At 38.8% G+C, this 11,016-nt stretch overlaps 2 protein-coding genes across 3 annotated transcripts in view; both read left to right on the forward strand.

The window, feature by feature from the left end:
- LOC134670228 (uncharacterized) overlaps positions 1-11,016 on the forward strand; it is a 122,206-nt gene that overhangs the window by 17,425 nt on the left and 93,765 nt on the right. The gene's annotated exons all lie outside the window — the stretch shown is intronic.
- LOC134670231 (acetyl-coenzyme A transporter 1) lies at positions 634-10,409 on the forward strand. 2 transcript variants are annotated; one of them, XM_063527949.1, is made up of 8 exons: positions 634-806; positions 892-1,122; positions 1,474-1,763; positions 2,813-3,167; positions 5,107-5,226; positions 5,880-6,062; positions 6,567-6,788; positions 8,821-10,409. In XM_063527949.1, the coding sequence occupies exons 2-8, from the start codon at positions 910-912 to the stop codon at positions 8,986-8,988; spliced, it is 1,551 nt and encodes a 516-aa protein (XP_063384019.1). In that variant the 5' UTR covers positions 634-806; positions 892-909; the 3' UTR covers positions 8,989-10,409. The 2 variants fall into 2 exon arrangements, with proteins under 2 accessions (XP_063384019.1, XP_063384020.1); XM_063527950.1 differs by having other exon boundaries at positions 634-772.

Here is an 11,016-nt window from a genome sequence, read left to right on the forward strand (position 1 = left end):
GGATAAACAATATCAGATAATAGCCAAGCCATCTTCAAGTCATCTTCAGTCTGTCAAGCCATTTTCGTCAAACCTTACGCTTCAGCGCCTACATTTTTTAAATTTGCTGCCTTTTTTACCTCGGAGTAATTAACAATGGAGCCGCCATTAACAGGCGTTCCCCTCTGTCGAAAATAGGCGGCCAATGGTCAACCACATGTCAACCATATGTATGGACTGACGTTTATCTGACATGACGTACCTATACATTTGATGTGCCCCTCCCCCGCAAAAAACGGCAGATTATTTTGTACCGAAAATTTTAGACATGGCGTCTCCATTGGTTATATCCTCTAAGTTTTTTACTCACAAAAATCTTGCTTGCCAGAGTGTAAACCCCCTCCACACTCGTGCGCGAATCGCGGCGCGAAGCCACGAACGCAGTGTGGCGTCGATGTTCGCAGACAGCGAAATCGACTCCACACTCGCGTTCGCGGCTTCGCCCTCGATTCACGCGCATAGTCTGGAGGGGGCTTAACCCGCATATTCTTTGGTAACCCGCTTTATCGTAGGTTAAAATAAATACGATAACATTCGTTTTCAATCGTATCCTAAGTTTACATATACATTATACATTATCTGTGGTTTGACATTTCATCCCACTGACGTGTGCTAAGAGTGAGAGCTCGCGTTTTGAAATTATTTTCCATTGCTAACGTGGAAAATTCATGTCAATTTATGAATTGAACTTGAAATATTTATTTCAATAAAGACAACAAAAAAAGCGCCTCAGGTATATTCATTCATAACTGTGTGTGAAAATTAAGGTTTGTGAAATAAACTTGTCTTGCACGTATCTTCGAGGCATTGAACAAGGAAGTTGATTATGTTGTGATTTGTTATTATTTTTAGGCCATACGAGCTTTAATCATGTCCGTAACTAAAAGAAAAAATGTGCCCGAAAAGGAGGAATTGATTGAAAACGGTACTGCACCTATAAACACTGGTCAAAGTAACATAAAAGGAGATGAACTCAATATCGCCGTACTATTATTTCTGTACACTTTGCAAGGTATTCCCCTGGGCCTCGCTGGAGCTGTGCCTATGCTTTTACAAAACCGGGGAATCACCTACACACAACAGGTAAGAAAGCTATGTTATTTACACATTTCTTTACAAATACCTGCATATTCTTATGATTATTGTTGAATGCCTTTTTATTTTTAGTCTTGGTATAAGTAAAAAAATTCAGTCAAGTCAAGTATGAATAAATAAAAGCTCCTTCAAGTGTGTAAAGTAAGCTAATTATCACTGGTGTGTACTATATGTGTCCCTTAGCTTCAAACTCTGGTAAATCCATTCAACCCTCTCAGCAAATATCTACCCTATTACCTTTTTTTAATACCAAAATCGCATAATTTGACAGATGGATTTACTCGAGTTTGAAGTTAAGCGACTCATATAGTGTTTATAAATTGTGTATTTAATTTTTAGGCAGAATTCAGCTTTGTAAATTGGCCCTTCAGTGTCAAATTATTATGGGCTCCAATAGTTGATGCACTATTTTGGCCAAAGTTTGGCCGACGCAAGACTTGGCTGGTGCCCGTGCAGTACCTCATTGGCATCGTCATGATCATCATGTCAAGCAGCATCACAGACTGGCTAGGGTCTGATGAAAAATCTCCCAACATGATACTTCTCATAGTCACATTTTTATTTTTGAACTTTTTGGCCGCTACTCAAGACATAGCAGTAGATGGCTGGGCTCTGACTATGTTAAAAAGGTAACTTTTATTTAGAATACTATAAGTGTATAGCAGAACTGATTTGAGATGAAATTTCTTTACACAAACTATCATTACAATGTGAATCTTCTTTCTTAAGAGCTAAGGTTGATAATTAAGATTTACCAGAAATTAATTATCCAGTATCCTGCTTAATGCACCTTCCTTAGTAACTTACCAATCTACAGATGCAGTGAATTATCCTTTCCCATCATATTTTCTCGGACTTTAGTCAAGCTCAGTACTCTTTGCACTGAGATGACTGAAATAACATTACATATTTGTTTGCTCCCGTGAAAGTACAAAGGGAAAGAATTATTCACTACTAGTGTATCAATCACATCTTTACATCTTTTTTTATCTTTGACGACCGGTCTGGCCTAGTGGGTAGTGACCCTGCCTGCGAAGCCGATGGTCCTGGGTTCGAATCCCAGTAAGGGCATTTATTTGTATGATGATACAGATATTTGTTCCTGAGTCATGGGTGTTTTCTATGTATTTAAGTATTTGTATATTATATATATCGTTGTCTGAGTACCCACAACACAAGCCTTCTTGAGCTTACTGTGGGACTTAGTCAATCTGTGTAAGAATGTCCTATAATATTTATTTATTTTATTTTAGTGATTTTGTGAGTGTTAATGATTTTAACACTGACATATTTTTAACCAATTTCAAAAATAAGTAGGGACAATAACCTAAGATCAGTCCTAATTATGATCTTTAAATATTTATAACTTTGCATCTGAGTATGTATATGTGTGTTGATGTAACTTCACTGATCCTTATCAGTGACTTTGCTGCTACTGTTCAGAAAAAGTATGATGTTTATATTTGACTTATATCTACCCTAGTGGCGGATTTGCAGTGTTGGCCGTCCTAGGCCCCAGGCCCTGTAGTAACTACTAGCTGTCACTTTCTCAGCATCCATCTAAAGACTGCCGCCTCTAATATGGATCCGCCATTGATCTACCCTTCCCCAACTAACATTCTGCAGCATAACATAGTCTACTGCTTCACTAATATAGCTAACAAAAATTTCTTTTCAGGTGCAATGTAGGGCATGCCTCCACCTGTAACACAGTAGGACAAACCGCTGGCTTCTTTCTTGGCTACGTCCTATTCCTGGCCCTAGAATCTCCATATTTCTGCAACAAGTATCTCAGAATCGTCCCAGAAGACGTCGGCCTCGTCACTCTAGCCAGTTTCCTATTCTTCTGGGGATGGATCTTCATTGTCTCTACTACTCTGATAGCAGTCTTCAAACACGAGGCCAAAGAAACGGATCACAAAGAGAACGAGACTAAAGGAATGAGTGACATTGTTGATGCCTACAAACAATTGTATACTATTGTGAAATTGCCTGCCGTTCGGACTTTAGCGCTAGTTCTATTCACAGCCAAGGTAAGTTACGTAATTCTAGTGTCGAATTAGTTTACTATTTTAAGATGGTCGTAAATATTAATAGATTTTACGTGACAGTAAAGGCTTGGCCACATACAGAGCGCGACGCAGCGCCGCGTCCGCGCCGCGTCCACGCCGCGCGACCGCGGCACATGCTAACAGGTTACCGACGTCAAACAGACTGCGTCCCGCTGGTATCACGCCCCGCTTCTGTCGCGCCCCGCGCCGCGCGGCCCCTTGCGTCCGCGCGGCGCGTGCGCAGCGCTGCGCCGAGCGAACGCGGCGGCCCGCCGCGTCGCGCAAGGTCACATCAGTAGGATCGGACGTTAGGCAGCGAGCGGTGCGCCGCGTTCCCACGCGGCCGCGCCGCGTTCACGCGCGCCTTGAGGGCGTGTTGAGAGCGTGAGGCCGGCGCGATCGGCGCGCGCCCTGTTTGACCAGGCTTCGCGTCGGCATCACGCGGCGCGGACGCGGCGCTGCGTCGCGCTCTGTGTGTGGCCAAGCCTTAATAGTACATTATTGTCGAGGCTCGGAAGTAGCTACTTGCAGGCTGAGGATTCGTTTTAAACGGACGACCTTGGGAGTCCGTTTAATTGAATCCGAAGCCAGCAAGTAGCCTTCCAGCCGAGTCATATATAGTGCTTTTCTCAAAAATGGTGCAAGAAACATAAATATCATAGAAATATTTTACAAAAGCAACGTTCTTACGTATATATTTTCACAGAAAAAAGCCCTTGCCGCCTTTTTATTTTTTTAATAAAAAAATAGAAGTGTATTTTTCTGCCGAAAATACGCCAACCTATTTGAGACAGCTAAATAGTCGCTGTACTAATCATCTGTTTGGCTGTTTAATGGGCCTGTGCCTTCATTTGATATGGCCATTTCAACTTTTAAAAAGTTTGGAACTCGACAAATAATGGAATTTGTATGCAACATTGCAGTCCCAAAATCGAGACTGCAATGTTTTTAACTTTTTAATTTTTGACTGACCATAAACTACGCGTTTCGCGACCTATTTTTTAGACGGCAAAGTCGACTTTGCCGTCCATTTTTGAGAAAAATATCTTTACTTTTAAGGCCCCTGTACACAATGGGCCAGCGCCGGCCAGTCCAAGGGACGCAGCCGTGCGGTAGGATGGGATAGCAATATCACTTGCTCCCTCTAACGCATAAACGCGTCCCCCAGACTGGCCCACGCTGGCCCATCGTGTACAGGGACCTTTATATGTATGTACAGGTATGTCACGATGACTAATTATTATTACCTATCAAGTATTTCAAGGACATCTACTGTATAAACATGGATGAAAATCAATTTCATTTATAGCTTACACTGCAGCTTAATTGCAATTACCTATACAGGTTTCATTGGTTTAACTATGCTGCATAGAAAACGATATCAACTTTACGACGTATGTTTATTACGAGGAATTATTTCTCAGTTTAAACGATACAATTAATAAAATATCAGAAATATTAAAGATATTTGTTGAAATGCGATAACAAATTGAATTGTATAAAATTAAATGCTGCATTAGAGGGACGGCTATGGAACTCGAGTCCCATAGGGTTGCCTAATTTCAGTTAATGGGGTTGGCTGGTCGATATTTTTAGCAGATGGCGCCATCATAGCTTGCCCTGTCAATCCCTAGAATTGTGTCAAATTTATGTTTTTTTAATACCCTGGATGCCAGCCCTTTAAGCCAAATCTCATAGAAAAAGGGGCAACCTATGATAGCGCCACCAACCCCATTGAGTAATTTATAGTACAAGTTTCTATTAAGAATACGCGAACCAAATTAGCTCCGTCTTGTCTAGTAGATATCTTTGATTTGTCGCCACTAAAGTGCAGTATCCTATTTTAAAAATAATGATAGTAAAACATCAACATTTTAAAAAAATTATGTGGTCTAGCTATTAATTGTACGGTCTATTTCAGCTTGGTTTTTGCGCCAGTGACGCAGTTTCCGGTCTCAAGTTAGTAGAGGCTGGTGTGCCGAGGGAAGACATGGCGTTGTTGGCCGTGCCACTAGTCCCAGTTCAAATTATACTACCAGTGGTATGTTCTTTCTGTTATATAGATTGTCACTAATCTTTGTTGTACTTACAATAAAAACTTTCTTAACCCTGTAACCGCCATTGACGGGCGCGGCTACAGTCTAATAACAATAACAACCTTCGTGCATTCACACAAGGTTCACGATGACGCAGCGCACACGATAGGCGTTCAAAGGGTTAAGAGCGCACCACGGTTACGGTTACGCTTATTCTAGTAGATATAGTTTGTCAAAGGACTGTTTCATTTCTAACATAGACAGAGATAATCATAGGTACTATATTTGTCTTACACTAGCACTAAACTGAAAATCGTAGTTCAAGCCCAAAAAAAGTAAGACAATGTTGCCACTGCAATAAATTGTTTGTAAAATAGTAAATTCCTTTTTACTAAATAAACACGCTAAGATATTTATTTATTGGTAATTTTACTCCTACGATTTAAAAAAAGTACTTTTATTTACTTATTTTAAAAAAAATACAAGACGCGCTACTAAAAAGTGGCAACATTGTCTTACTTTTTTTGGTCTTGAACTACGATTTTCAGTATAGCACCCAAAAATAAAATTATGTGTATAGTTTTTTTGTTCTTATTTACTGACAAATGGTTTAACCAACTGTACAATCATTATTTTTACTTTTATTTATAATTACCAGTTACTAGCCCGCTACACGACGGGGCCCGCGCCGCTCTCTCTATGGCTGCACGCGTTCCCGTTCCGACTGATGGTGGGTCCGCTGGCCGCTGGTCTAGTGGCCCTGACGCCCTCGCTGCTCGGGGACTCCGGGCCTTCTTACTCGTACCTTTTGGTATTGATGGCTTTGTACGTCTTTCACCAGGTTAGTTGCTAATACCTACCTAATTAGTGTTTTTATATGTGTAGGTAGGTAGGCTACATTTTCCGCCACCATGGCAAGAATAGACAATAAAACAAACATCCTAATAACACCTTTTTAGGGTTCCGTACCCAAAAGGTAAAACCGTGATAGCTAGGCAGTTGAAATTTTCATAGATGTATTTCTGTTGCCGCTATAACAAATACTAAAACAGAATAAAATAAATATTTAAGCGGGGCTCCTATACAACAAACGTGATTCTTTTGCCGTCTTCCGCGTAATGGTACGGAACCCTTTGTGCGCGAGTCCGACTCACTTGGCCGGTTTTTTTAAGCCGGATACTCATTAGCGAGCCGTAACCGTAACCGTTGCGTGTTCTGTAACCAAAAAACATAGTGTGTGGTTGGTTTGCAAACCTGCGAACCTCGGTTACAGTACATGCAACGGTTACGGTTACGGCTCGCTAATGAGTATCCGGCTTTAGATATTTCATCTTTATCATTTCAGACCTGTCTCTACTGCATGTTTGTGGCAGTGATGGCTTTCTTCGCCAAAGTGTCAGACCCGGCGGTCGGTGGCACCTACATGACGTTACTCAACACTGTATCAAATCTGGGGACCAACTGGCCTAACACTTTAGCCCTGTGGGCTATAGACCATTTGACTTTCAAGAGCTGTTCACTGCCTGAGATGAGCGACAATACTTGCTCTTCGAAGCTTGAAAGTGATGTAAGTATAAAATAATGTTTTTTGTTATCAAGGGAAAGGGTCGAGTCGCTTACACTGAGAGAAAAATCATCACCAGGAATTAAAAAACAGTTCTGTACTGGGGGAAAAAATTAAGTTTTAGTAATAATTATGGACGTCTCACAATTTCTGTAAAGTTTATTTCTACAAACAGCTCAGTAATCCCAAATATAATTTCAACAAACAGATAATAGAAATTGCAAGAACTAATAGAAATTGCAAAAGTCAATTTGTTCCTATTAGTTAACTCTCCTTGTCCCCGGTTTAAGTTTATTTTTGTAATTCTAAGTGTGTTTTTGTTGTACTAAGCTTTTCTTTCAGTGTATGCTTTTACTATTTCGTTTTATTTAGCATTAGAAAATGATTACGCGATCTTGATGAGTCTTTTAATGGAAAAAAGCTTTTTAAATATCAGTAATTATTACTTGTGAAAGCAAAAGAATGTAAATAATCGTATATGATTCATAAGACATATTTGTCGTGAATTATTTTTCAAAAAGATTGTTTATCTTTTTTCTAATGCTAAAAAAACGAACTATAATGATGATCAAATGCGCCAGAGCCTTTTTCCTGGGAACAATATATTGAATAATATGGATAATGCAGATAGAACTCAATTAAGTAGAAAGTAAGACAGTAGCAACATCACGAATAAGACATCGCTGCGTCAGCAAAAATAAACACGTTTACTTGAATGACATAATTTTTCTGCCTACATTAAAACTAATACCTACCTATTAAATTAGCAATTTTCAACCTTAAGGCACGTTTTAGGCTGTAATTGAAACCGGTTTTGCAAAACTAATTAGTAAATTGTACACCACCAACCTGCCCACCACAACCACATATACTTCGTTTTTTTTAGCATTAGAAATTAGGTAAACAATCTTGATGTGTCTTTTAATTGAAAAACACATTTTAAAAATAAGTTACGCCAAATACGTAACAATTATGAATCTAATACGATCATTTATATTCTCCTGCTTTCATGAGTAATAGTTATTGATTTTTAAAAAGCGTTTTTCAATTAAAAGACTTGCCAAGATCGCTTCCCTTCTTGAAAGTTCTTTCTAATGCTAAAAAAAACGAACTATACATACGTATACTAAAGTTGATAAGCTGCTAATAATCGTTTGTCCCTTTCCATCATACCAATACGTCGGAAAGAGACAAACGATTATTATCGGCTTGTCAACTTTAGTAAACGTTTATGAATCTTTCTGGTTTAACGCATTGGTTGACTGGTAGAGAATGCCTTAAGGGGCTTAAGGCATTAAGTCCGCCATTTGTACCTTCATGTATAGTGAAATAAAGATTAACACGTTCACTGCGTTACGGGGGCTTTTAAGCCCCGTAGATGTCATCATTCAGTGCGGAGACTAAAAAATCGTGTTTACTCGCTGGTGCGGAAGCTGTATCTTGGATATTTTTATGACTATGATAAAGACAAATATACATTTGAATTTCTTGTCAAAAGTATAACAAAGTGGTATATTCAAAATATACGAGGTCTCAGGGACCCCGTACCGACCAGGGAATAAATTTCGCCTTCTAGTGCGATACGGGTTCCAATGAACCCCGTATAGATTTCGGACAACCAAATAAAAAGTTCCAGGTTTCGTTAACTGCAAATTTCACCATTATCTTTAATCTGTGTATTATATGTTTGACATAGACTTCTTCCAAGGATCTTAATAAAAACTTGATAGGGAACATTTACTAACTGCGTCTAAACTGCAAAACGTAATTCAAGACCAAAAAAAGTAAGACAATGTTGCCACTGCAACAATTTGTTTGTAAAATTGTAATTTCCTTTTGATAAATAATCACGCTAAGATAATTTATTTATTGGTAATTTAACTCGTACGATTTAAAAAACTACTTTTATTACTTATTTTTACATAAATACGAGACGCGCTAGTAAAAGGTGGCAACATTTTCTTACTTTTTTTGGTCTTGAATTACGTTTTGCAGTATAGATCGCGAAATATTGTCACAGAGGTTTTTTTTTCAGCTGTGTAAAAACGCCGGAGGCACCTGCCTTACCCGAATCGACGGGTTCTACATAGAAACGGCCATCTGCCTCGCCGTGGGTTATCTCTGGCTACAGTGGGGCCGCCCCACCATCAACAGGCTGCAGCGCCGGCCCGCCTCGGCGTGGCAAGTCAGGTCGCTAAGATAAGACTGTTTTAATTATAATAGCCCCACAAGAAATTTGGCAGTGGAATTTGAATCTTACGAAATGAAAACAGAGTTGAATTTGGTTTGTCGTACAATCGAACGGAAATATATGCAACTCTGTTCCAAGTAAAATTGATTTAAATTACATTGAGTGTAATTAGTAGGTCTCAAACTGGGAATATGACTAGTATTTTTTGATGTTGTTTAGGCAGGTAAATGTATTTGTATTTCAATGTAATAATTAATTATTTGTCAGCATCGGGAGCCGTCGGGTGTTAAAAAAAAACAGTACAGTTATAGTACCTACCAACATAGATCAAGGAATACTAGATTTGTGGTGTTGATTTTCAGACTTTAGTACTTGACTAACTACATACCCCTTTATTCATAAACGCGCCACAAACCTCAATTAGCTAATAATCGTTTGTCCTGATCTGTCATATTGACTTATGTATTTGTAAGAAAAGGATAAAACTTAATTTAACTAAATCAGGCCCGTATTTTTTTTTAATAAAGGGGATAGTGTATAACCCTAGTTACATTACACTTCACGACGTCACAGAATAAATAATAGTACTAGGTACAGAAGACTCACTCTCTAACAAAACGCGTCTGTCACGATCAGCACAGATATGGCCGCTAAGTGGCGACAGCGCCACGCGCGGCTTATGGCAAACCCCAAAATTGGGGTCGAACGGATGTAAATTTAGCTACCTGTAGCAAAGCGACGAAATCGCGGAGTGAGCCACGCCTGACGACGTCGATGTTATTACGTTACGTTGAGGCACGGATAATGCCGCCTAATGAGCGGGGTCGTACGGCGCCACCCTGCCGTCCCATGATGTCAAGTAGATGTATACATATTATTCCTTTCATCAACTCTACTTAACTACGTATAATTATAGTTCGTTTTTTTTAGCATTAGAAAGAACTCCACAGAAGCAAGCGTGCAGTTTTTATCAGGCTCTTTAATTGTTAATAATTATTGAATTATCTAATATAGCATGGTCAATACATATAATTTACTTCAAATTATTACCGCTAAAAGTGCCGGATTTGGAACCACAAGCTTACTTCTGCGAAGTTCTTTCTAATGCTAAAAAAACAAACTATATATGACAGTTTAATTTTGTATCGTCTTGTATCAATTTTATCATTTAGGGCCCTACCACACTGGCGACTCGCTCGCAAATCGTCAGTGTGATAGGGCCCAAACGCTCTTCCGAATTATTAGTGAATTATAACTACTTTAAGTAAAAGGAATCAGTGTACGGAAAGGTATACCCATATTATTTTAAGGTCAGTCAAACATGGACCTTATGTTTAGGTACATAGAGTGCCGAATCGTTTAATGTGTTCTTTTCTTGATGATCGGTTACTTATTTCATAATACAAGAATGTATTAATTTTCAGCAGCACTGGCTCCAAGGGGTCATCCATTAATTACGTCACACCAATTTCTAGGTTTTTTGACCCCTCCCCCCCCCCTTGTCACACTTGGTCACATTTGGCAAACCCCTCCCCCCCTAGTGTGACGTCACATTTTTTCTACGAAATCGCCAAATCGAATTAAGTAAGTACCTAAGTATTATTAATATTTTATCAAAATATTTTTGACGAGATAAATATTAGTAATTTTATAACCCAAAACTGCTTAGGAAAGAAAATTAAAAGATTAAAAACTATTTTCGTTTTAAAAACTTGTTATTTAAATGTACAACGAACTAAATAATTTAAATAAATTTTCGGTTACTGATGAAGTTAAAGTGACGTCACAAAGTTTGTGTCTCCCCCCTCCCCCATGTCACAATATGTCACATTTTCTTGACCCCCTCCCTCCCCCTAAACGTGTGACGTAATTAATGGATGACCCCCAAAGTCTAATCGCAAAAAATGTCGCAATCATCTATTATTTTAATTTAAATGTTAGGTAATGACAACGTAATTTTATTTATTTTTATTAGTTAATTTTACTTTGAAAATATGTAGTTCAAAATTTTATTATCTGCGTGTTGACGTTTTTCGTAGA

Source organism: Cydia fagiglandana, chromosome 13, assembly GCF_963556715.1.
Source record: "Cydia fagiglandana chromosome 13, ilCydFagi1.1, whole genome shotgun sequence".
Classification (NCBI taxonomy): Eukaryota; Metazoa; Arthropoda; class Insecta; order Lepidoptera; family Tortricidae; genus Cydia; species Cydia fagiglandana.